Source organism: Melitaea cinxia, chromosome 24 (assembly GCF_905220565.1).
Source record: "Melitaea cinxia chromosome 24, ilMelCinx1.1, whole genome shotgun sequence".
NCBI classification, from domain to species: domain Eukaryota; kingdom Metazoa; phylum Arthropoda; class Insecta; order Lepidoptera; family Nymphalidae; genus Melitaea; species Melitaea cinxia.
The window spans coordinates 8,874,767-8,902,514 of NC_059417.1; the positions used below are offsets into that span (position 1 = coordinate 8,874,767).

General features: G+C 34.8%; 1 protein-coding gene across 1 annotated transcript; it reads right to left on the bottom strand.

The window, feature by feature from the left end:
- LOC123665627 (MTOR-associated protein MEAK7) lies at positions 1 to 27,241 on the bottom strand. Its single transcript, XM_045599901.1, has 9 exons — positions 27,080 to 27,241; positions 7,440 to 7,572; positions 6,748 to 6,839; positions 5,769 to 5,962; positions 4,896 to 5,032; positions 3,872 to 4,018; positions 2,925 to 3,151; positions 1,811 to 1,996; positions 1 to 111 (listed from the first exon to the last, which is right to left on the bottom strand). The coding sequence occupies exons 1-9, from the start codon at positions 27,239 to 27,241 to the stop codon at positions 1 to 3; spliced, it is 1,389 nt and encodes a 462-aa protein (XP_045455857.1).
- Between the last annotated feature and the right edge of the window lie 507 nt (positions 27,242 to 27,748).

Sequence of the window (27,748 nt, forward strand, 5' to 3'; positions counted from 1 at the left end):
TTATAAAGGCGGTGGTTCCCTGATGCCCTCACTGTGGCGAGTCCGTCCAGCCATATCTAATATGGCCTTCGCTTCTAGATTCGTATCTAGAACGCTCAAGTCGCGTTCATCCTGCGTTTTAAACATTTTATTATTTACCGAACCATGTTCACTTGATGTCATTTGTTACAAATTAATTTAAACACAGATTATATAAAATTTTACTAAATAATCGAAATTTCTAGAATTACCAATGTTATATTACCAGGATATATTCAACTGTGCCCTAAATAAATAAATACTATACTATTTAAATACTACATAATACGATAATAATAATAAGAATATGGAGTATATATAAGGAGATTGTATCTGGACACTCATGGGAATTATGGGAAATATATGTTGCCTTTACATTATATCTATTTCGTGATAAAAAGTAGCTTATAAGTTGACCCATAATCTCCTCTATCGTTCAGTTCAAGTCTCATAGAAATCGGTTCAACCGTACCGGAGATTAGCCCGGGCAAAACATAAAGACACAGCAAAAACTTTAAAATCGATTGTTTCTGTTTTAGTATTGTGTAAATAACTACAGTCGACTCTCGTTAATTCAAACGTGCGATAATTCGATCCTCTCTATAATTCAAAGTCATCACGAGTTCCCTACAAAAATCTCTTGATATTTCGAATTAAATCAATACATTTTTATACACTTGGTAATTCGAACGAAAAAACCATTGCCACGAAACAAAACGACGCGCTAATTCGAACTCATCGGCGTCAAACACTCGACAATTCAAAGTTGCAGAGAGAAAGAAACAGAAAGCTTGTAAGTAGGTACATTTCGAGACAAGTTCAAACTTGTAAATACATGTATCATCGTACACGAGTCTTTTTTTTATTTACTCTTTCGTTGTATAAAAATTAAAAGTTTGTGTTAGTTATGAGTCCTAAAAAGTATAAATGCTTGACGATTGCTGAAAAGAAGAAGTAAATCGAAAAAGGAGAGGGAGGTAGGAAGAAAGGTGACTTTGTCATTGTTAAAGAATAGCACTTAATAAATTTGTATGTAATAATTGATCAACACTTAATAACTCGAAGTTTTATTTATTTTCTCTCAATAATTTCGAAACCATTTGATATTTCGACCACTCGATAATTCGTAGTATTTTTCGAGTCCCCTGAGTTTCGAATTAACGAGAGTCGACTGTATATCAACTTGAAAGTCACAGTTATTTTGAAATCACAGGCAGACACCTCAATTTTATTTACACACACACACACGCGCACACACACACGCGCGCACGCACACACACACACACACGTGCGCACGCACACACACACACACACACATGTATATATGGATAGAAAGATAATATCCGAATACTAATCAAGGTTCTCATAAAAGTACCAGGACATCATAACCTATGTAGTTGTTTTGACTTCAGCGAAACCGTCACTGGCTGGAGTTTTTCCGATCAACTTCAAGAAGTTACGTTCCGACTTGTGTGTGGCGAGAATGCTGCTACCTTTCGACACTAGTTCCGTTTCCTGGATGGGTATAGGGACAGAGGATAAGGATATAGGATGGGATACTTTTTATTTTCTTATCATTGGTAGACTGACATCTACTAGTTGACACCATATCTGGAGACTATAATTTCTGTCATTGTAAAAGGATGTCTGTTACCAATTATCAAAGCTCATACTCGCTTTAAAAACCGCAGTGATGTAATTTTTTCAATTTCAATAAAACTTCACACCATGTCATCAAGAGTCATATTGTACGTTTTAAATTGTACGTCTACGTATATTTGCACGTAAATACCTCATCCTTATCCCGCTCAGGCTTGTCTCCCACTCCCCACACCTCGAGGCTCCGGATACGGAAGGAAGGCTCCCTACTGAGGCGGCGGTACCCTCGGAATGTACTGCAGGACTCCGCAGACGAACCCTCGCCAAAGGGCTCAGCATTTACCCAGATACCCCCGAATTGGAACTGCCCTCCCATCAGCTGAAATGAAACAATATCACTATTGATTAATTATTTTATTTTTATTTGGGAAACAAATACAATACAAGACACAATTATATATTGTTATTTTACATTTATTATTACAGTTATTAACATTTAATGAAATGTTTATTTTAATCGGTTTTGCCTTTAAGAATATTTAAACATAAAAAAAATAATCCTTTCCTGTTTATTGACAGGAGCTATGTATAAACCTCACTAAGTCACAAATTTGAAATTTCCTTCCAAACATTATTATGGTCGTCTTAAGGCAGCATCGACCAATCCGCAGTAGAGTAGCTCGGCACACACATTTAAGCCTATCGCAGTCCACTTCTGGATATAGTCTTCCACATGTTCGCGCCAAAGATGGCGTGAACTCATGGTTGGTGACCGCAGGGCTGGCTTTGTCGCACCGAAGACGCTGCTGCCCGTCTTCGGCCTGTGTATTTCAAAGCCAGCAGTTGGATGGTTATCCCGCCATCGGTCGGCTGTTTAAGGTCCAAGGTGGTAGTGGAACTGTGTTATCCCTTAGTCACCTCCCACGACCCACGGGAAGAGGGGGGTGGCTACATTCTTTGCCAAAAAACAATTTTTTTAAAATAAAATTAACTATATTCATCATTATCATTACAGCCTATACAGTCCACTGCTGGACATAGGCCTCCATAAGTTTACGCCAAAAATAACGTGAACTCATGTGTTTTGCCCATAGTCACCACGCTGGGCAGACGGGTTGGTGACCGCAGTACTGGCTTTGTCGCACCGAAGACGCTGCTGCCCGTCTTCGGCCTGTGTATTTCAAAGCCAGCAGTTCGATGGTTATCCCGCCACCGGTCGGCTTTTTAAGTTCCAAGGTGGTTGCTAACTATATTACTTACTATAAAATCTATACTATAAAACCTAGTAATCTAAAATCCATACTCACCATTCCATTGGGCAAAGTCTTCGTATGATGATTCATATACTGATAGTGATCATTGTAGTTAGTGGCAGGATAAACTCTCATTTTCGGGGCACATGTAAATAGAAAAGCTTCGTCTGTGCCGATAAAGTTCGGACCAAAAGCCCAAGATACAGAAGCGAAGCCTCCGAATATGTAACCGCTGGAGTCTTCGATGATTATAACTGAGGGACCCTGGTCTATTATTCGACCTGGAGAAAGAAAATTATTTCACGTTTAGATACTACTAGCTGACCCCGCAAACGTTTCTTTGTCATATATGTTATTAACCCGCTTAATCGCCCCCCTTTATAACTTAGGGGTATGAAAAATAGATGTTGGCCGATTCTCAGACCTACCCGATATGCCCACAAAATTTTATTAAAACGGTCGAGCCGCTTCGGAGGAGTTCAATGTTTAACATCATGACACGAGAATTTTATATATTAGAAGATTTATTCTTCCAGAAAGTTCTAAGTCTATGACAGGTCCATTGGAACTCCAAAAATATCATAAACAGCATTTTGGTGTAGTGACCACGCTACTGATTTGTTGCATTGGTTTGGTGTCAATGAAATTATATACAATGACAATATCGTTCTTTCACTTCATCACCAAGTTATTAAGGTAGGGTACAGCAAGAAATTTAGACCTACCCGATAGGTGTAGTACCTCAACCTTACAGAAGATCACAGCTAAATAATACTGCTTTGAAATACTGTCATGTATGTCGTAGTTTAGCTTACTAACCGCTTACCACTAGATGGAACATACATACATTTTATTCATTTATACTTTATTGTAAACCACAAATATATTATTAAAGAAAGATACAGATTATTTAGTACAACAGGCGGACTTACGTTCAATTGGGGCATTTCTTCCAGAAAACCCAAGCAACATTACACCATATTAATGAGATCTTACTTTACCTGTCATAGTAGAAAACGATTCTCCATGTATATGCGTCGAGAATAAGAAGCGCCACTTGTGCTGATACTTCTGAGGAAGATGGGCGTTTATCCAAACAATGTGGGACATGTCGATGAAGGCTGGATAGTCTGGCATTGGGTCTAGACCTAAGAATGGACGTAGGGAATTAGCCTGATACCTTGGTATTCATTCTAAGTACTAGAAAAACGTTACAGCGAATATAATTTCTGCAGAATTGAATCTACACCAAAAAAAAACAGGTTGAAAGATTAGGTTAATGTTTTAGTATTAATTCTGAATATTTAAAAAAGTTAATGTCAAAAATTAGATTAGAAATGAAATCTGCTAATAGACAATATAAAATATTAAAATAAAAATTACTTTATTCGTGTAGGCTCAAAAGCACTTTAAATCGTCATTTTATAAGTTAAAATTATATTTCTTTTTAATAAATTTTATTAATTATAGTTAAAGTAAAACTACCCCTGATTCAAAATGTAGATTCTGGAGAGAAGAATAAGAACCAATTCTACACTTATAAAAAAATACTGTCAACTATCTATCTAATAATGTAACTATACCTAGAAACAATAAGACAGCATAAAAGGTCAGTTTAGTATATTGCCTAAAGCTGGAAAAAATAGCAATAAAATAAAACCGGCAAAGGATTGCACTGACAATATACGTTCAACGTCAATAACAAGCGTTTGTGTGACTTATTTAAGGACTATTCAAAAAGACGCATAATATATAGAATAACATTTCCAATGTCCAAGTTTCGTTAATTATTATTATTGCTTCCACTTGGTATTTTACGTTCCCATTTTATGATATTGAAGTTAATAAGCATTACTTAATGTTTACTAAATTATAATCTTTGAAAGCCAATAATCCTGTAAACGTCCCATTAGCCCAAAGCCTCCTACCATATAGCATGGGAGCCTTACCTATGTTGCTAATAAAATTACTTGGTAGATAAGCATGAAATAAAAATATATAACTTTTTTTTTAAAATGGCCCTACCTTCGGGCCCTGGTAGTAAAGACGGTGCGGCCGGCGGTAATGGCGTCGGGCTCTCATCGCCTGCCCTTTTGTTGATCCCATACAAATTCACGTACACCAATTCTGCCACTTGTTTTAACAGAATGTTTGATTGTAACCTGAAATTTTATTTATTTATTTATTTTTGCAGTGATATCGAATATTTAATTTAATTATTTTTATCTTGTTTCATGATTTTGTGTTGTAGGCTACCAAGATTATCGCTAAAAAAAGTTAATTGCTGTTTAATAACACTATCAATAATACCTGCCGTTATTTAAAAAAAAAAAAAAAAAAACACTATTTCATTCTTTTATTTTCTATTTTTTTCTGCAACTACTTGTATCCGATATTATTTCTTAGTAAATAATTGTGTTTGCTCGTAAACGAAAAATAAATCCGACTTCAATTACATCGACAAGTAATACAACGTAGGTAGACGAAAAAATAGTCAAGAAAATACACGTGATTACATATACTCGAAAAGTACTCGTCAGATCTCGATTAAATTTAAATCGTACCACACGACAACCACCAACTTTCAATTAAAAAAATTATCATCGAAATTGGTCCATCCCGTAAAAGCTTCTGAAGTAGAATACATAAAAAAAAATACAATCGAATTGAGAACCTCCTTTGTGGGATGTTGGTTAAGAAGCAGTTTTGATTGTTACCACCAAGACATCCTGACACTAATGCCTTACAACAAACATCTCACAATCAGAGTTCACTTCAGGCCTCATTATTTTAGTATATGATTTATTCTTAAAAGTAGACCAACGCATCTTAACATTTACAGAATTAAAAAAAAAAAAAATTGCCTTCTTAGTTCAGATATAGATAATCAAATCTCACCATTTTGACAATTGCTGGGCTGTGCAATGTTGGGGCGAGTCTAGGTCTCCCCCCACAGAGGCGGCGACCGCCTCCCCTAGGGCTTGTACATGAGACGCGTTAGCTCTAAAGCCCTTTTCTATCCACGTCCTTGCACGTTTCGATGATGACGATTTCAGTATCTTTATGTATGTGGACACGATGCTCTCACAATACTGTAGGAAAAATTTAGTGAAGTTTACAAAATATTATGGTGTTAGAATTATTAGGATCAGATACTTTTTGAATGATGACATGATTTAACAAATTTATCACTTATGATTCATGTTAAATTTAATGGACATAGACGTAAAGTTATAAAGTAAACTTTGTGGCTACGGTAGTAAAGAATATAGCCACCCCCTCTCTTCCCGTGAGTGTCGTAAGAGGCGACTAAGGGATAACGCAGTTCCACTGCCACCTTGGAACTTACAAAGCCGACCGATGGCGGGATAACCATCCAACTGCTGGCTTTGAAATACACAGGCCGAAGACGGGCAGCAGCGTTTTCGGTGCGACAAAGCCAACCCTGCGGTCACCAACCCGTCTGCCCAGCGTGGTGACTATGAGCAAAACACACAAGTTCACGCCGTTTTTGGCGTGAAATTATGGAGGCCTAAGTCCAGCAGTGGACTGTGATCGGCTGAAATGATGATGATGATGATGTAAAGTTATGTGGTCTAAAAAAGGTCATCCAAATCTAAATACTACTTTTGAGTTAAGATTGCAACTGAAAATCTAAGAGCCATTGGACCTTTTTTTTACGTGGGGAAAATCCATCATTCATACCCTACGGCGCGGGGGCGCCAGAGGGTTATGTTAGACTTCTACTGCCTAAAAAACCGTGTGACGTGTGAGCAGTCGTCCACCTGGGTGGGGCGAGATGGGGTCGCGCTAGCAATCACCACCTAAAAGCCATAGACCAAATCTGACCTAGAATAGACCAAGTAAAAAGGTATACCTCTTTTAGCAGTTGGAAAGGCAGTTCCACATCCTCGTTATAGTCCATACCGAGGCAATTGTACGTGACAATCATCCTCTCCTCTACGGTACCTGCACAAATATTTTGATAGGTATTAAAAAATCTTATTACAATTTAAAATATATGAATGATATAAGAATTTAAGCTTTTACGATGATTGGCAATGCTTTTACTTATAAGAGTATAAGGCTAGCTAGGGCCAGGGGTGTCAAACACAATTTTGCAGAGCGCCATATATTAAATTTAGCATGTGTAGGCGGGACAGATTCAAATAAAAAAATGTTGTGTGAGCATTTTAAAACTTCCTTAGACACATTGCGATCGCGGGCCGTATCTTTGATATCCCTGATCTAGGCTATCGTCTATGACCATGACGTCCGCAAAGTCGCCGAAATGACAATAACGCCAACCCATAAAAAGTAATAACGTTAAATGATGTTTAAATTGTAACAAATTAAAAATTTTACCATAACGTATTTTTTTATTCATTCATTCATTCGAATTAATACTTAAAAACAACAGAAACCGCTGGCATTTCATAAGCATATTTTTAGTTAATCAATCATCTTGAAAAACTTCCAGGTATAACTCGGGCAAACTGGCCATTTGTTGCTAACTTCCAACTGAACACATTTATTCATTTTCTAAAACCTACTTAAAAACGTACTTACCCCGAACATTGTAAACATACAATTCGGCAAATCTATTAAAATCAACTGTTGGCGTTTTCTGCTGTCCAGAACCAAACAAGAAGTTGGTCAGATACTGCGCTAATCTTGGATCTATTTGCGGACCCCAAAATTTCTGTAAACAAAAACATATTATTTATTTTTGGGTCAGAATTCTGAAATCTTCTAAAACGATAAATCTTCTTGTCTTGTAAAATTTACAGTTTCTCTATTTTATTTCTAGGGTAAAATAGTTGAACCTACTAATTATAATAAATAAGGGATAGTGTATATTTCTTCTAGTAGACGCGTAGGAAAGTAATAAGACAGAATAAGCACTCCCATGAACATGGTTGCTGTAAATTATCCGAAACGTCGGACATTCAAATAATTGTGTTTGCTCGCAAACGAAAAAAAACCGACTTCAATTACATCGAAGAGTAATACAACGTAGATCGACGAAAAAATAGTCAAGTAACTACGCGTTATCAAAGATTACTCAAAAAGTAGTTATCAGATCTCGATAAAATTTATACGTGACCACATGATAAACATCAGCTTTCGATTAAATTAAAAATTATCAAAATCGGTAGACCCAGTAAAAAGTTCTTGCGGATTTTCGAGAGTTTCCCTCGATTTCTCTGGGATCCTATCATCAGATCCTGGTTTCCTTATCATGGTACCAAACTAGGGATATCTCCTTTCCAACAAAAAAAGAATTATTAAAATCGGTACATCCAGTAGAAAGTTATGCGGTATAATACAACGTAGGTCGACGAAAAAAGCGTCAAGTAAAAACGCATTATTAGATATAACTCGAAAAGTTATTGTTAGATCTCAAATAAATTTAAATGGGAATTGACACACACCATCTTTCGATAAAAAAAAAATGTCGAAATCGGTCTACCCGGTCAAAAGTTCTGATGTAACATACATAAAAAAAAATACAGTCGAATTGAGAACCTCCTCCTTTTTTGGAAGTCGGTTAAAAACTTAATAAACTGCGATAAAATCCGAAAAATTTGTTTCATTATAATGAGTGAAATTCGAGTAAACATTAGAAAACAATAAATAGCAAGACAATTTTACACGTAGTATATTTTACGAAATAGCTTCTTAACCTTGTTTATTAAAAAAATATTGAAAGCTATCAAACGTGTTTAGTGCACCCGTGACCATGGTTAGGCACTTGCTTACTGAAATATCGGGAAATCGAAATTACAAACAACTAACATGATATTACGATGATAAACGTGATATTTACGTTTATTAAGCATCTGTATACATATAAATAAAATGGGAGCGTCCGTTTGTAATATTAAAATAACCGCTATTTACTAAATCCATATGCATGTATACACGGTACATATACCAAAATAACATTTTTAAAAATTTTCTAATCACTGACACGGCTGCATCGATTTTGACGGGACTTTCACAGGTAGATAGCGGGTGTAATAAGGAGTAACTTAGGCTACTTTTGTTTGAGAAATTTATTTATTTTGTAACTGCGAACTGAACAGTATGTTTTTTTAATTCAACGCGGACGAAGTTGCAGGTACAGCTAGTTATAAATAAATATGTTTGGCTTAGCCAATATATTTGTTATATTGTTATTCTGTAATTGTCTCCTTAATATTAAGCATTCCGTTTCCAAATATATGTATTGGAACAACAAATTTTCGAAAAGTCTGTACTAGGTGAACAAAAGTATGGACTCGATTAGGTTACAATAATTGATTCATGACTATAATAATTTAATTGTTACGTGTAGAAGAAGCTTTTGCTCAAAATTGGGACTTTGACAATCTGATTCGGTTCTGTGTACTTTAATTTACGACTTCTCTGGCATTATTACCATCTCATATTTATAGATTCTTAAATCTGCATTCGATTTTTCCGTGTCAAATTTTCGTAATGTTTATGTAATTTAATCAAAAATGATTCAGGTCGCGCTGTTAAAATGTTTTCATAGAATACATTGTTTATACTCAGTCTTGATGGTGATCTAGTTCACGTGCAGAACTTGTTTTATGATATCAAATATTTTTTGAAAAATATACAAGTTTCTTTAATCTAGAGATGTTTTGACGACGTCGATTTCTAAATATTTTTGTATTATTATGTGTCGAAAAGAATCGGCAGAAAATTAAACAATTAGTTTTCTATATATATATATATATATACATACATATATGAATGTTTGTTTGTATGTCCGTTATAGAATCGTAAACTATGCATTTGATCGTGTTATGATCTTCAGCAAAGTGCTGAGTCCACAAAGGTTGAGTTGGTACGACCAAAAAAAGAGCGTGGCAACGCGCGCAGGGTACAGGTAGTTTAATATAAAAGTAATAAAATGGTCGATAAAATATAAAACCTGTACCGAAGGTCCATAGAAGCACAAAAACCCAGACTACGATAAACATCCTGAAAAATTTGAAGCCTCCTTGAATATAGCTATTTAATCTGATTGACGATTTACAAATATTTATCATGTCCGTTGATCGAACCGCGACCTAGCACATCAGCCTTTGCTGTGACCATTACGCCGTAGTCAGACATAAACAATCCTAATATTATATACAAACGTATTGACGAAGAAACAGATGTATTAAGAAATCATCATTCATTCTTTTTTTGAGAATTTTGCTGTGTGGTTACTACAGTAAAGAGTATAGCCACTCCCTCTCTTACCGTGGGTGTCGTAAGAGGCGACTAAGGGATAACACAGTTCCACTACCTCCTTGGACCTTATAAAACCGACCGATGGCGGGATAACCATCTAAATGCTGGCTTTGAAATACACAAGCCGAAGACGGGGAGCAGCATCTTCGGTGCGACAAAGCCAGCCCCGCGGTCACCAACCCGCCTGCCCAACGTGGTGACTATGGGAAAACCGCTATGAGCTCGCGCCATAAATTTCGGCTCTCACTTCCCGGCAGCCCCACTATTCCCGGCTAAGATTGCCGATGTAGGCTGGACGAGGATTGCGGAAAACCGGGATGTCTGGCTCAAGGTTGGGGAGCTTATTTCCAACAGTGGACGGCTATAGGCTGAAGTGAGTGAATGTGAGTTTTTTAAAATTTGAGAATTCAACTCAAAGCGGCAGTATATCAAATCAATACGAAGCAGGTAGGTAGATAATTTATTAGCATTTTATCATAAACATTAAACACTTGAATAAGATAAAGTTATCAACTGAGTATCGATTGGTACACGCCTGACACGCTACAGATATCCTGTCAAAAATACTAGCAATTACCTATAAGTAATATGTACGTAAATATATTAGTTATTGTAGTATCGAATGCAAAATTTAATTTTAATCTGCGTTATTAAAATCTATATCCAAAATAAAACAGTAAAAAGTCTAATTGTGTAAAATATTTTTTTATGTTACTCTATAAACAACACTGGAGCTAAAACGGTATTTCTTTGTCTATCTGTCAATCAGTATCTGGGTTGCGCAACAATCTGGTACTATTGAATAAATTTGAATAAAGCTTGGCTTGATTTGAGTCCACACACCAAGCATTGGGCAATTTTTATCCAGAAGTCCGTGGTTCCTTTGGGATGGAATGAAAGCCTAAATGAAGTATAATCACGAACAAAGTCTGTAACATAGTGTTTCTCAATTCTATGGCATGTATTATTGAATTTCTGAATTTCATAAACAATTACTGAGTTTATCAAATTAGAAAATGTTAATATCATAAATTAAGAAAGAAAGAATTAAAGAAAATAAAAAGTACTCCCAAGATTAAAAGTACGAATTGCAGTTAGAAGGACCTTTTGCACGTTTGAAGTAGTTTGAAATTTATATTTAACTCCTATATAATAAAATGAACAATTATATCTAGACCAAAAGATTTTTCTCCGTTCAGCTCTTTTTTAAATGTAAAAATCCAATAAATTTGCGAATTGTTTGTACATGCTCCATTTAAAAACGTCTATTAATAACATTTAATCAATTTACAAACCATAACATTTCATTTGTTAAAAGCATTCCTATAAAATTCATTCACCAGAAGAATCGAGCCTGGATATCGGCATAAAAAAATTCACGGGAGCAAATATTTACGTTAGTGGTGTGGTTTTCTTCAATCTTAGTTCATAACAATAGATTAACTGCATGGTGTACTTTGGCCACGAAGTCCAAAGACTTATGAAGTAAAATTAAGACATTTTTTGACTGAATTTTAAAACAGAATTGATTATTGAGTACTCAATAAGACTATGCACACTACAGTAAAGCTTCAGCCTGTAATATCCCATTGCTGGGCATAGGCCTCTTTCCCTGTGTAGGAGAAGGATCAAGGATTCCGGACCCCCAACACAGGAGAAAATCCTACTGGGGGCCGTTGAGTGTGAAGCGTTTATTTATTTATTTATTCCGCCACGCTGCGCCAATGCGGGTTGGCGGATAAGTTCTCTACTATGAGTAACGATTGCTTTCAGGTGTACATGATAACAACCGGCACCGACGGCTTAACGTGCTCTCTGAGGCACGGTGGAGAGACCCACAAGGATACACTAGCGTTACCTCATAACTTCTTGGGGCGTAGGTACCGTTTTTGATGATTTTTTAATATTCATAAGACTTGTCTTGTGGTCTTATATATGCGAGATTTAATTGACTTATTTTTCCTTCCTTTTTTACATTATTGTATTTAAACCATTTTTTCAATACTTAAATCCAATTTAAATTGCAGTCCAATTTAGCAGTGATACGAGAAAAGAAGCAGCCAATTAAACGCCAACATATGGACCCAGAAAAACAATTGGTATATCCAAAGGTCACCTAATTCCATTTAATAATTCTAACCACGTACCGCTCGATCCAAGGCCTAGCAACCGATAGCCCAACATTTTTTTCCATTGTTCACCGTGAAAATAAACAAATGTATCGGTTACCAAAGATTCCGTAGATATGTTTACATCTAAACGATTAATTTATGCTTCCATTAGTGATTTAACATACCTGCAGTTTGTCTTGCCGATATGTCCAATCATCTGCTTTGTATAAAACATTTTGTTTGCGAAATTTGTATGCTTTAATTTGGTTTTATTATAGTTTTAATGCATACCTAAATTAGATTAATGACCTTCCAACAAAACTGTAACCAGTCGATGATAGTACATGAAAAGTATTTTGGAAAAAATGGACTATATGTGCCTTTACAGAGCAGCGAGAAATTTTATTAGTTTTAGTGAGAGCAGTAGAAGCCAAAAAAAATCATTTTTTTTAAATTTATGGTTACTTTGTTTATCTATCATTATCTAAAATCTACTGCAAGAAATAGGATACAGGTTTTTGGGTTCCTGGAAGTCTAAGTTAAAATTTGGTATCAGTTTCATCTTGATAAATCAACATTATTAGAGTCTTTGTTTAAAAGTATTCTATAAACAAATGTAGTAAAATCGTAAAAGTCATTTTTTTTAAGAGAAAATCTATTAGAAAGATGGAGGTTCCTTAATGTAATTTATGAATATACATTTGAAATTTGGATGATTTTATACTACCACATTTTAAATTTGAATACAGATAGTTCGCTTTTATCTCGAAACATCCACGAAATTACCATTATATATATTTCTATATATTAATACGTGAAGCAAAAACTTTGTACCCCTCTTTAGAAAAATGACGCAAGCGGAGGAGTGTGACATTTCGCACACTTATAGTTTATATAAAGAAAAAGTGCAGAATGCTACATTTTTTTTAATTCTGCATACAAAAAACATTAAATTAAAAAAAAATTACACACACTACCATGTATTTGACACACAACACACATATGTACTCTTTTATTTAACATTCTAACTTATAATTTAAATTAATTATGGTCGAACTTCGACCACTGGACGACCACTAGTTTTTATTAATACAACATAATCAGCATAATATTAGGATACAGTTAGCGACTAATAATCTATAACTAGTGACCCCATATACATCGCCTACACATTCTGGACAATTCGATCAAATACGAAACCACCAATTGTTTCTAGAGCCGCCACAGTTCAACACGGCAATCGACAAATGGGTCACGTCTGGTTTTGACGGGAATCTGGTAAATCAATCATCCCGTTTGATTGTTCTAAACCATTGCCAGGCTGACCGCAGTGACGTCAGCTGCAACAACTGTTTATAATTTTGTGGTTAATTTATATTTGATTTGAAACAGCTCCTAAATAAGAATCGATTAGTCAGAATGGACCTTGAGATGGAGCTTTTGATATTATATTTAGGTACAGATCCTGCTTTGCGGAAACTCAATATATTATAACGCAGGAGATTTTAGAAAATACATAAATAATAATACTATAGCGCAAAGGCCTTTACGCTGCAGGTTTATATTAACTGAGGTAGGGTACAGTGGAAAATTTCCTGGTCAAACTATGGAGCAGCACGACTGGGATAGTACCTCGACCTAACAGAAGATCACAGCAAAATAACACTATTTTCAAGCAGTGTTGCGTTCCTGTTGGTAAGGTGACCAGAGCTCCCGGGGTCAATAGGGTCGGCAATACGCTTGTAAACTTTCTAGTGTTGAAGATGTCTATAAGCTAGGGTAATTGCTTACCATCATGTGAGCCGTACGCTTGTTTGCCTATCTAGTTGGATAAAAAAAATTAAAAAAGTAAGATATCCAATATTTTTAGATTTATGGAAAAAAATAATAAAGTATAATCTTAATAATATATATAAATCTCGTGTCACAATGTTTGTCCTCAATGGACTCCTAAACCACTTAACCGATTATAATAAAATTCGCACACCATGTGCAGTTCGATCCAACTTGAAAGATAGGCTATATTTTATTTTGATATATTAATTATTATATTTAAGAAAAAAATAAAGAAGGCGGTACAAAGTTCGCCAGGTCAGCTAGTCTTGTATATTTTCTATTGGTGGGTAACTATCTTTTGTGGCATTTTATAAAACCAGACAAAGGTTATACTGTAAAGTTGCTTTATTTTAGATAATAGTCACATAGAATGCACTTTTCATAATTTCTTTCAAATTATACAAGTTATTACATGAATTTTGACAACCACTTCAATCAGCAATGCAGGTAATCGTTTTAAAACGCCGGATGTTACGACTACTAGTGAATTGAACTAGAGACCAATTAGTACATTATGTTGTTTCAGAAATATTGTCAAAATTCATCCCGTTAACTTATAAATAAAAGATAGACATTACAAGTTCACTAGTACAGTACAACAGTAACCCACATATACGGTCAGTTAAGTTAGTTTGTGTACTTAGTTCGCTAACGATATGTAAATCAATCAGAAATTGAAGAATGACGTCGGGCGGGGCTTTCTGGCGCGTATACAGACATTAATTTTATTAAGTGACCACGCAGGGGTGTACACCCCCACAGTTCGCACTATTTTAGCCGGGAAATATTGACACGGAGAAGGTAAACTGTGTCATAAACCTTGTATTTATATTTGAAACTAGATACTCCGTGCGGTTTTACCTGCATCGACGTACTATCTAGTTTTTGTAGTCTTCATAGTGGTTGGATATTGTGGATTTCTAATGATTTCCGTTTGTTTGAGAGATAAATTTTTTGGTAAAAAAATGAGTCACTTCAGCCTATCGCAGTCTACTGCTAGACATAGGCCTTCCCAGGTTCGTGCCAAGCATCCCGGTTAACCGTAATCCTCATCCAGCCTCCACCGGCAATCTTACGTAGACCGTTTGTCTAGCGGGCCTGAGGACATCCCACAATGCGTTTGCCTAAACACGGTCTACACTCCAGGACATGTCCACTACAGAAGCCATCCCTCCTGCGACACAGGTGACTAGCCCAGAGCCACTTCAACTTGCTAATTCTGTGGGTTATGTCGGTTACTTTCAGTCTCTAGCGGAAAGTCTAATTTCTGGTCCTATCTTTGAGAGACCACAACAATAGCCCGTTTCATTGTACGCTGAGCGACTTTAAGCTTTTGGGCGTACATACATACATCTCAGTACCTCGATATATGGCCAGTCGATATGGTCAACTTCGCAGAGAATCCAGAATAGCCCTATCAAAGGGTTTCTCGTAGTTCACAAATGCCATACACAGCGGCTGATTATACTCTTCAATTTTTTCAACCTACCACTACCACCCAGTGAAAAGTTAGAGGTAACACAGATAAAAAATAGTTGAATTAAAAGCCGCTTCTTTTTTTAAGTCGCTTAAAAAACGAGAGTATTCTGAATTTGGTAATACCTTTTTATTTTCGTTTTTTAAGATTGGTTTACAGATTTAGATAATCGTAAAAAGATAAAACGTAAATATAAAAAAAAAGGAAGATGTTCTTAATTCGACTGTATTTTTCATGTGTTTGTTACCTCCTAAATTTTTATTTTGTATACTGATCTGACAATTAATTTTCGAATTATCTTTAATAATGCGCATGTGATTATTTTTTTCGACTGCCTATGTTATATTAATCGATGTAAATTGATGTTGGCTCTTTTCACTTGCGAATAAACACAATAATCTTAACAAAACTTATTGATTTTTACACATATGTAATCTAAGTTCTTATATCTAAAGACACATTGTGAATAAAACACGTGTAGGGTATAGAAATAAAATTTTACTAATGAAATCAATTTCGTCGCCGTTGGGGTAAAAAATGTAATATTAGATTACTGTTCATATTCCACATTTATTTTCAATAAAAATTACATTCTCATATATATTATGTATATTTAATACTTATTTGCAGTTGGTGTCAAGTTACGACCACAAAGAATGGGGTTAAGAGTGCCAGTAACCTCGTTGAATTGGAATTTCACATTTCTGAGCAAAAAAAAAATTAACCAACCCTTCAACAGAGCCTATGAGAGTTAGTAGAAATTTTTAAAACATTAACTTTTTTTATAGGACTAGATCGGAAAACAAGCCATCGACTCATGATGCATAGTCCAAAGCCCCTGATGGTAAGTTATACTGTAGCTTATAGACACTTGCAACACCCTGCCTACTCATACTCCACAGGAGCTTTGGCCACTTCAATTAACAAAAAAAAAAAAAAATACAACACTACTACAATTCAGTATTATGTAGCTGTGATCTTCTGTAAAGTTGAGGTACTTTCTCCAGTCGGCTCCAGATTTTAAGCAAGATATATGATGTACCCTAGTCCAACAAAAACTATACCAAATTTAACTTTAACCATCTATGCCCAATTAGGAGGGTTGGTACTTTATTCCACGCTGCTGCACTATGGATTGACAAATATTTTCCCTAATAAAAGTAACGATGATTATCAGGTATATTGAAAGCAATATGGACCCGGTCTGTACAGATTTACGTGCTGACCGAGATATGGTGAAGTGATCAACATGCACATAGTTAAATCAGAAACAATTTAATAAACACGGACATTTTCTCATAGTGAGTAACAAAACCGACGGCAGACAACAGAACAACAAAATTATTGCCTTCTAATTGTCGACACCATTACTCTACATTTCTTAATGTACTCGTTGACTTGATAGACATTCCTTATACGAGTATGTCGAACTGTCAAGTACGTGAATTTTTAAAAAGAGTCTATTTTCCTAAAAATTCACTTCGTAAGAAACTTACACAAAATATCGAAATACTATATAAAAACTAGCTCATCCCGCAAATGTTGTTTTGCTATGTATGTTATTAACCCCCATATTCCCCCCCCCCCCTTTACAACTTAGGGGTATGAAAAATAGATGTTGGCCGATTTCTAGATCTATCCAATATGCACACAAAATTTCATAAAAATCTGTCCACCCGTTCCGGAGGAGTATTTTAACGAACATTGTGATACGAGAATTTTATATATAAGAAGATGAGTGTGTTAGTAAACAAGTTGTGGCGTGACGAAGGAAACAGGGATAGAAAAATATATATACAAAAAATATTTCAAACTGCGTAAACACTAATTTTTAACCAAAGTTTATGACAAATGATCACCTAACCTCAGATCTCACTTCCCGAGTAAACAAGGTGCTAACACAGTGCTATTGTTCAATCTCACGATCGATCGCGCGTCTATTTTAACTTTTAACGAAGTTTACCACTCGGCTCGGGGCCGTAAATCAAAACGTACAAATAATCCAAGGATAACTGAGCAGTTCGTTTTGTAAATTGATCATTTAACGATCTGGCGGGACGAGAAATAACGTTTAGGCAAGGTAATGTAACGATTAGGTGCTAAAATATAAGCGACATGATTTTGGCGATTTATTTTGAAAATAATTTCAAAATTTCTTCTTATTTTACGTACGGCAGTACTGTTCGCTTTATGACCCATCATGTCATATGGCTTCGTAACGCACTGAACCGCTTGTCTGAGAGAAACTCATTAAAATTAAAATAAAAAAAATTGAAAAATCAAGGATTACTAGTAATAAACATATAGTTCGTGATTTATCCATTAAATAATAATGTCATTGGGGTAGTTTTTTACTGTCTACCCACCTCATGATACTCATTTGTTTCAAATTACTTAGAACTGAGGAATTCATAAAATTATTTATTACCCGTATGAAAGATTCAGTCACGTGAATACCTACGCAATAACGGTAGGTGTGGGCAGATATGACGATGAAATCAGGTGGATGAAATAAAGATAACAGATGAACGCTATAATTATGTAAAGTAATTATGTTTACAATTGACTAGAATTTTGAATTTCTTCTAATTAAAATCAATTTAAAGTTAGCGACCAGATTTGCATATGAATACATATTTACGTTTTACTTATGAAGAAAAAAATATGTACATAATATTGCAAAAATATATAATATTTTATATATTCACGATTTTTTTTCTTGTTCCGTCTGACGGTATTATTATAACCGATTACCGTAGCCTATGGACGCCTGAAATATCAGAAGCATCGCAAGGGCGTTGCCGACCTAACTTCGAATCTCCTCAGAAGCTCTGGCTACCTTACAACAGGAACACAATACCACTTGAGAGCAATATTATTTGGCTGTCAATTGTCAACTACCCCATATCCCCAGATTGTATGGTTGAGGTGTTTACGCAGTCAGGCTGCTCCAAATTATGGACCAAAAAAAACTACTGCTATGCCCTACCTGAGTAGATTTATTTTATTTAGAATATGCGACAGTGCATCGTTACTTTAGAGGACATAGTGGGTCTGTTTGTACGGCGTCATCCTTCACCCTTTATAAAGAAAGGAAAGATATGCTCTAAATTGACGTTAATGCTAGTCAAATATTAATAATGGTGTTTGCAGGCAAACGAAGAAAAACCGACTTCAATTATATTGACAAGTAATACAACGTAGGAAGACGAAAAAATAGTCAAGTAAATACGCATTATCAAAGATTACTCCAAAAGTTGTAATCAGATCTCGATGAAATTTAAATGTGACCCCATGATAAACATCGGCTTTCGATTAAATTAAAAATCATTAAAATCGGTACACCCAGAAAAAAGTTATGCGGATTTTCGAAAGTTTCCCTCGATTTCTCTGGGACCCTGGGACCCATCATCAGATCCTGGTTTCCTTATCATAGTACCAAACGAGGGATATGTCCTTTCCAACAAAAAAAGAATTATTAAAATCGGTTCATAAACGACGGAGTTATCCTCGAACATACAAAAAAAAATATATGTATATACGGTCGAATTGAGTAACCTCCTCCCTTTTTTGAAGTCGGATGAAAAAACGAATAAGTTTGAGAAACGCTAATATGCCCGTGGTCTGAAGCAATACTATCAAAGTTAGTTTTTACATATTTATTTATTTATTTTATACTTTATTGTACACCACAAATATATTACAAACAAAGCATAAAGATAGTTACAAACAGTGAAGTACAATGGGCGGACTTATGGCTAATTAGCCATTTCTTCCAGCCATTTACATATGGTTAAAATTAAAATATTGACCTCACCAAAATTTAATGTTTTAACATATGACAAATGATTTGAATTACACACATATATTACCAACCAATTCGCGATATATTTTTTAGTGTACTATTTGATTTAGTACACGTTTCATTATACGGTGAATGTCGACTTAGGTTCGGATCTTAGACTAATATAGACACACCTAAACTTACAGAAACTCGTAGATTACCGTCGGTATATGTGTACCTACGAGCACGTCTAGAAAAATCCTTTCACCTTTTTACAAATTTTATACGTAGAATGTTTTTGGGATGAATTGGTAAAACTAACCTAATACCTAAAACAATATAATTATGGATTATGGTAAATACAACCGACGATAAAATCACGTAAACAAAAGCGCAGTTCCTTTTTACCATAAGCTCTTCGGTCGAAAACCATTAAGAGGAAGTCAAGGATTTGTAGCTAACCAAAATAACTATTCTCAGAAACTAACTGGTACTTTCGAGACGCCTGATTTAGCGACAACAATGTGCCTAAACATTAAATAATTACAAATTCATTGCTGTAAATATTGAAAACTGCAACTAATGAGACAAGTTTTAAAGCATGCCAACAGATTCCTTTGCTGCTTTGATGTAAGCTGCAGTAGTGTACCAAGTAAACGATCACTAACAAAACTAAAAATTGGAATAACAAAAGCACGGGCATAATAAGTCTGTGTACATAACTTTATATAAAAAGGAAAAAAAAACAGGTTCCTTTATACTCGGTACGAGTCGCACCACCATGGCGTCTTTAACGTTGCCGAAATATCGGGTATCATTCATTACAGCCTACACAGTCCACTGCTGGACATAGGCCTCCACAAGTTTACGCCAAAAATAACGTGAACTCATGTGTCATCGGGTATATGAGAATAATAATCGCCTATATAAATAAAGTCTTAAGACTATTACAAAATTTACTAATATTAATTCATCACTCATCATCATCATCACTTCAGCCTATTGCAGTCCACAGCTGGACATATGCCTCCACAAGTTCGCGCCAAAAATGGCGTGATCTCGTGTGTATCAATACTAATCACGACTACATAATTACACTTATTTTAATTTTTTTTTTAACAAAGAACATAAATTTTAACAATCTTGCTACCGGCTTTAATCTCACTAAGTTTTGGCTTAATACCGAGATATATTTCTGATACAATTAATATTACTAGTGGTCGCCCATTGGTCGAAATTCGACCATATTTAATTTAACTTATAAGTTTGAACATTATTAAGGTTCTGTTGTCAAACTACTTCTATAATATTACTAGCTGACTCGGCAAACGTTGTCTTGGCGCTAAACGCTATTTAAAAATAAGGGTAGGTGGTAGAAGGGTGAAAATTTAAGATTTTATGTATTTTTCAACGCCAAATCATAATAAAATAAAAAATAAATAATTTATCTAAAAATTAAAAAAAAATTAGGGTTGGACTACCCTTAACATTTAGCGGGGTGAAAAATAGATGTTGTTCGATTCTCAGACCTACCCAATATGCACCCAAAATTTCATGAGAATCGGTCAAGCCGTTTCGGAGGAGTTTAACTACAAACACCGCGACACGAGAATTTTATATATTAGATAATAAACAAAAGAGTATATATGCGTGTATGTGTCTAATATATGGTAGTTTGTGTAGTGTTTTTTTTTTATTGATATAATGTGTTTTTATAGATACTTTAAAAAAATATTAGCATTCTGCACGCCTTCTTTATAGAAACTATAAGTGTGCGAAATTTCATACTCCTTCGTCCGCGCAATTTTCGTAAAAAGGGGTGCAAACAGATTTAACTGAGGTAGGGTACATCATCATTAGGTGAGGTAGGCTGCTGTGATGATGATGTGATGAGGGTACATCAGGAAATTTCCTGCTCAACATATGGAGCAGCCCGATTTGGGTAGGACCTCGCCCATACAGAAGATCACAGCTATATAATACTGTTTCCAAGCAGTATTGTGTTCCTGTTGGTGAGTAAGGTGACCAGAGCTACTGGGGGGATTGGGGATAGGGTCGGTAAAGCAATGCTTCTGGTGTTGCGGGCGTCTATAAACTACGGTAATCGCTTACCATAATGTGAACCGTGCGCTTGTTTGCCGACCTAGTTATATAAAAAAAACTTGTAGGAAATCCGAGAATCATAGATGATATAGACATGATAGAGACACACCGTTAATTATCTTTTGTAATCCTTTTTCCAAATAACAGGTATGCTATGTTACTAAATTTATGTTATCGACGTTCTTACTATGTCTAATTTATTGTCTATCGAAGTTCGTGAGAGGACTATACGTTCAAGCCCTATTTTATATCCTACTGATAAATCCCATCTGTAAGTTATCTTGAAGTTTAGCATGGACCGCATTTTACTGCATTTTGAGGAGCGTTTTTTACAAGAGGAACAACACCAATGTTCCTCGATAAAAACATTCCTAAAATCGGCTAAGCTACCCAAGGCAAGACTTTCTGAACATTATCCACAAAATAACGACTAATACCGTTTCATGTTACGGAATATTTTGATAAATTTAATTAAAACTAATCTCGGAACGTAAACTCGGCTCAAGGATTAATTACTTCATAAAAAAAGCAATAATTATGTACCAGACGACTCAGTATGAAAACGTGTAAATTAAATTTAGTTTCAATGTTTAGTACTTTACTAACATAGTGTTCTAAATTACTCTGGATGCTATAAACAAACTAGAACAATACACGCGGCTATGAAGTGGCTAGCACATATTCTTGGAAGAACTAGAAATAAAATACAGTCTTTACTTGCTTTCAACGTTTTTTAATACTCAAATATTTTCAAATTCCTGTATATTGTAGCATATATTTTTAATAGCGCCTGGTTTCGTTCCTGCTGATGTATAATAGCACAGTTATGCATTAGCGTTGCTATTTACTTTTTCTAGGCGACTGATTTAATTTTGGAATACCCTCGTATTGTATTACGTCGCGGTTCACCTTAGGGGGTAGTTGTGTCGCGACGCGCGGGGTATGCTAGGGTATATAAGCCTCAGGGCGAGTGTTTTTTGCTTTTGCTTTTTGCTCTTTTCTTTTTTTGGGTTAGATTCTCTCGCCGTCTTAAGAGCTGAGTGCAATTTATTGTGGGTGAGTCATTGTAGTTCTTATAGGTTTAAGCTTTGCTGAAGTGTAAGTTGATTTTGTGAGTTGTTGAAAAAGAAGATTAAGTTTCTGTAGGATTTTATTACTCTCTCTCTCTTGTGTCTCGTGTTAGGAGTTGTGGGTGTCTCTCTAACCCAGCAAACAATTTTTTAACACGTAGCAATATAGAGGAGAAAACTTTTCATAACTTGAATAATAGTAAATAGTTCTAACTTGAATGTATGTATGTGTAACAAATAATGTATTAACAACACTAGTTCGTCCTACTACTGCTGAATTAAGTAAATTTACAAATATAAAAAACCTCACGTCTCTGGTGGTGCGAGCAATCACCTAAAACACCGACGGTTTACGGGTTCGATGTCTTCTCGGGATGGATTTGTGCAAATATTTCTTTGAGGTTTTGAATGTCTGCTTTTGTGGATCTCTCCACCGTGCGTTAGCCCTCGGTCCCGGTTATCAATTATCATAAATACCTGATAGAGATCTTTACTCATAGTTACACATATCCATAGTTAGGGGATGGGGTCGGCAACGCGCTTTCGATACTTCTGGTGTTGCAGGCGTCTATAAGCTACGGTAATTGCTTACCATCAGGTGAGCCGTACGCTTGTTTGCCGACCTAATTATATATATATAAAAAGAGTTCTAAGGAAATTCTAAGGTAATAGACCGCGATGACGCGGACGCGAGTGTTCTTAAACTTATTGGTGAAAATTAGCTTACGTAGTTTATCATGAACTATCTAGTCTTCAAAATAGTGTGCTATATTGTAAGAACACGTCACATAAAAAATATTATTTTGACTGTGTAGTAGTTTTTTTTTCTAAATTATTTTCTTATTTTTAATAATAAAGTGGACATTATGATTGCATAGTATCATCAGTAGAACCAACGCTCATCTTTCTTTGAAATATATCATTGAACGAATACATAAAATATCATGAATAGAGGCTGATAAGCACACACTTCATACTTAGAAACTCTAATTTAACGTCTAGACCAGAGGTTTCCAAATATTTTTTCTTACAGACCACTTCAAAAATTTTGCTGATTCCGTGGACCCCTGTAGTTACATTGGTCCATTTTGATTGGCCACCCCATGGGTTACGGATCAAAGTAATGAAATTTATGGGCTGATTTTTTTAGTTCAGCCATTTCAAATACGATAAAATAATCGGGTGGAGGGAAAATATATTTGTGAACCCCATTTTTTGGTCACGCAAACGTAGACCCCCGTCGAATCTCCCGTGGACCCCTGGGATCCACCTGGACTATTTTGGGAAAGGATGGTCTATACTGACTTTGTTCAGCATAATGACGAATCAATGGTTATGTCCAGCAACTATGTGTCTAATAACCAACAATCATAGAAAGCAAAACACGTACACGTCTCGCTCGTCTGAAGAGCTTAACACTAAAAATTAATTTAAGTCCATCTTTGCCATTAACAACACATCTAATTTTCTGTATATTCTTTTTAGTGCAATAAAGTACCTATATGTATATTTAAAAAAAAAAATATATATATATACAATATGTTGTATATATATATATATATATATATATATATATATATATGTATATATATATATATATATATATATATGTTGTATATACCCCAGTCTAGCTCTAGAGCAGAGACGAGGTCGAAGATGGAGCGAGCTCGCCCAGAAGAAGCCTGTTCACTCGCGCTTTAAACATGTTCGGGTTGTATGAACTCGGAAATACAGACGCCGGGAGGGAATTAAGGGTATATCAATCAGGTAGGGATGAAAGCCTGCGGTACGTCTAAAAGTCCGATGGAAGAAAGGAGATAGGGGTATGAGCTCGTGCAGCTCCAGGGCACACTCCCCAAAGTACAATCTGTAAAAGACCGTTAGACTGGCAACTTTTCTTCGGTGAGCCAGAGTGTAAAGAGATTCCACCAAACTGGCGTTATCGATTAGCCGCTTGGCTCTGCGTTCCACTGAGTCCAGTGTGGCAAGTTGATATTTAGCTGAGCCATACCACAAGTGACTGCAATATTCCATGCACGATCGGATTTGTGCTTTATACAGCGTTAGAAGCTGTCCAGGCGTGAAATATCGCTTAACCTTATTTAAGATGCCAAGCTTTCTGGCCGCAGTTTTTTTTCTATTATTTATATTATTATTATTTTTGATATTATTATTATTTGCTATTGCTGAAGCGATCTGTGACTTTACTACTATTATAAATGCGACATTTTGAATGGACGTTTGTTTCTCAAACAAGATAAACTATTGAACAGATTTTAATAAAATTTTACTAAATAATAGGTTATCTATATATTAATACGTGAAACAAAAACTTTGTATCCCTTTTTACTAAATTTTTAATAAATATGAGGAGTGCAGAATGATAATATTTTTTTTTATGCATAAAAATACATTAATATATAAAAAAAAAAATTAAGTATGTTCGGGGATAACTCCGTCGTTTATGAACCGATTTTAATAATTCTTTTTTTGTTGGAAAGGAGGTATCCCTCGTTTCCATCCCAAAGAAATCGAGGGAAACTCTCGAAAATCCGCATAGCTTTTTACTGGGTGTACCGATTTTAATGATTTTTAATTTAATCGAAAGCCGATGCTTATCATGTGGTCACATTTAAATTTCATCGAGATCTGATTACAACTTTTGGAGTAATCTTTGATAATGCGTATTTACTTGAATATTTTTTCGTCTACCTACGTTGTATTACTTATCGATATAATTGCAGTCGGTTTTTCTTCGTTTGCCTCCAAACACAATTATGTCAAATCAAACGCAATGGCTTTCTTTTATAGTGTACATTATTGTTAATCAGATTGTTGTGCTAATTGAAAGCGATAAGGTACTTAACACGCAACTTTCCATCGGTTATATTATAATCTCCCTTTTTGAGGTCCTACTAATAATTTACCCCAGAATTTTCACCTGTTGCGATGTCTTGAGAATTTTTTGTTTCAATCAATCATTACAGCCTATACAGTCCACTGCTGGACATAGGCCTCCACAAGTTTACGCCAAAAATAACGTGAACTCATGTGTTATTGTTTAGTGTTAGGTAAATATCAAGAGAGACCGTCAATACTACCTGTCACATATTGTTGATTCAAAGAAGATACTTTAGAGATGATTCTCGTGGTGACGTTATTTTATCTTGTATTTATTATTTATTATTTATTATATCTATCTATGATATCGCGAACGAAATCGCGCGAACAGCTAGTTAAATATAAAGTCTTAGTCGTGTTTTTGACGGTTCATTGTTTACAGTGAGTTATTATAGTAACGACTTCGACACCCTCTCAGGGCAAATGATAGTACTAAGTAGTTTAATATCAACATGAATTATTTCTGAATTATTTTAAACCTGGCGAAAACCCTAAAGGGCGAAGGACCCCGGGGTCCTTTGCCCTTTAGGGTTAACCTAACGTGATCCGGAGGGTAAGTGCGCCGATTAAGAAAGCGCATGTAAGGAGGTGAACCACTAACCACGTACTCAGACAGGCCCTTGGGCCTGCTAGGACAATCCACACACACACACGACACACATTTCAATGGTAATGACAATTTCGTAAATCTTTATCAGCTATTACATTTCAAGAATCTCATATAGAATATCATAGATGATCTGCTAAGATCTAAGAAGATCAAGTATCAACAAAACCTAATTAAATAGAGTAAAACATAACAAAGTCATTATTATCACTCAAACAAAAGTAAACATAAAAAAGTTATATACAACCTTTCCCCCATGTTAAATATAACAAAACAAGTAACATTTAAAAATAAAAGCTAAAGCTGTCATAATTAATAAATGAAAACAAAATGAATATACGAGTAAGTCAACTTATAACGGACGGAAAAAAGGAACAAAGAAATTAAAATTAAAATCACAAAATTAATACACACAATAAACATTACATACAATTTACTGAATATATTTTTCTTGTATATAAAAAAGAAAAAGACTTTTATCTTTTAATTTCCTTAATTTTCAATGCAAAAATAATTGAAATATTTGCATGTAATGTTTGTAAAACTTGTGCTAGTGACATGTTTGTAAAATACATATTTTAAATTTTGAATATTAAAAAAATTGTACAATTTTTTTTAAAATATTTTTAATGGATAAGAAAGAAATATCTGTATTACTTTATATGCAGTGTACATTAATATTTTACCAATTTTAATATTGATTAATAGTGATAATTGAAGTGCTCACGTAAATTAAACTGTGTAATTTAAGATTAATATTTGTAAAAAAGCAAATTGTAAATGTTGTTCATTGTACATCGTAGTCTTCTATTAAGAATATATAAGAGAAGATATATAAGAGATATAAAACGGTGAAGATAGAAAGAGAGAGAATATTTTGTAGGTTTTACTTCAGTTGCATGATCTAAGGCAAACTTGTTTTTTTTTTAAGATTTGCATCATCTAATCAAAATGATAAACTTATAAGGTGCTAAAAAAAGAGTTTCAATATCTAAAACCTTTTTCTCTCATTGTCACTAACACAAGAGGGTAAAAAAAACATAAAATGAAAAAAAAATGAACACACTTCCAAGGACACTGCGTCTAGTTTGCCACTCACGATGAGATCCTCCTCACGAATTTTCTCAGAGTTCTTGCTGGCCGCTCGGAAGGTTGCCGCAACGTACTTCTGTTCCTCTTTGGTCAGGAGGGTACATTTCGCTGCCAGCTTCTTGCTAGTGTTACCCATTCTAAAACATGGTGAACCATTTGTTATTATTTTTATGAATTTTAAATACATTTAATATATACACGGTTGTTCGTTTCTAGTCAGATCTGTCCTTATCTAGTATTGCGCCAAAGAATGTCACATTCTTTTGTAAAAATTAAAGTTAGAAAATTAAGGTATTTTAGCAATTTGTATTATATATATATATATATATATATATATATATATATATATATATATATATATATATATATATATTAGATGTATCAAACTCCCATCTGTAGAACAAATGAAATTAAAAAATATAAAAAAATATATGTAATTATAAAATTCTTATTTTGATTTTACTTTAATTACTTTATGTTGTATATTTGTAAAAATATGTCAATGAATTTATTATTATATAAAGCATTCAGCCTGTAACATACCAGTGGGCATAGCCCACATTCTCCATGTTGGAGAAGGAATTTATTATTATATATTGCTTATATTATTATTTTAGAATTAAAATTATTTAACTATTAGTTA

What these genes read in the sequence shown, in the direction of transcription:
- LOC123665627 (XM_045599901.1), bottom strand. Translation starts at nt 27,241, where the DNA reads ATGGGTAACACTAGCAAGAAGCTGGCAGCGAAATGTACCCTCCTGACC. An exon ending in AGACTTTGCCCAATGGAATG is followed by an intron (nt 1,997 to 2,924) that starts GTGAGTATGGAT and finishes GTTTCATTTCAG; the next exon opens with CTGATGGGAGGGCAGTTCCA. An exon ending in CTGAGCGGGATAAGGATGAG is followed by an intron (nt 112 to 1,810) that starts GTATTTACGTGC and finishes TTTAAAACGCAG; the next exon opens with GATGAACGCGACTTGAGCGT.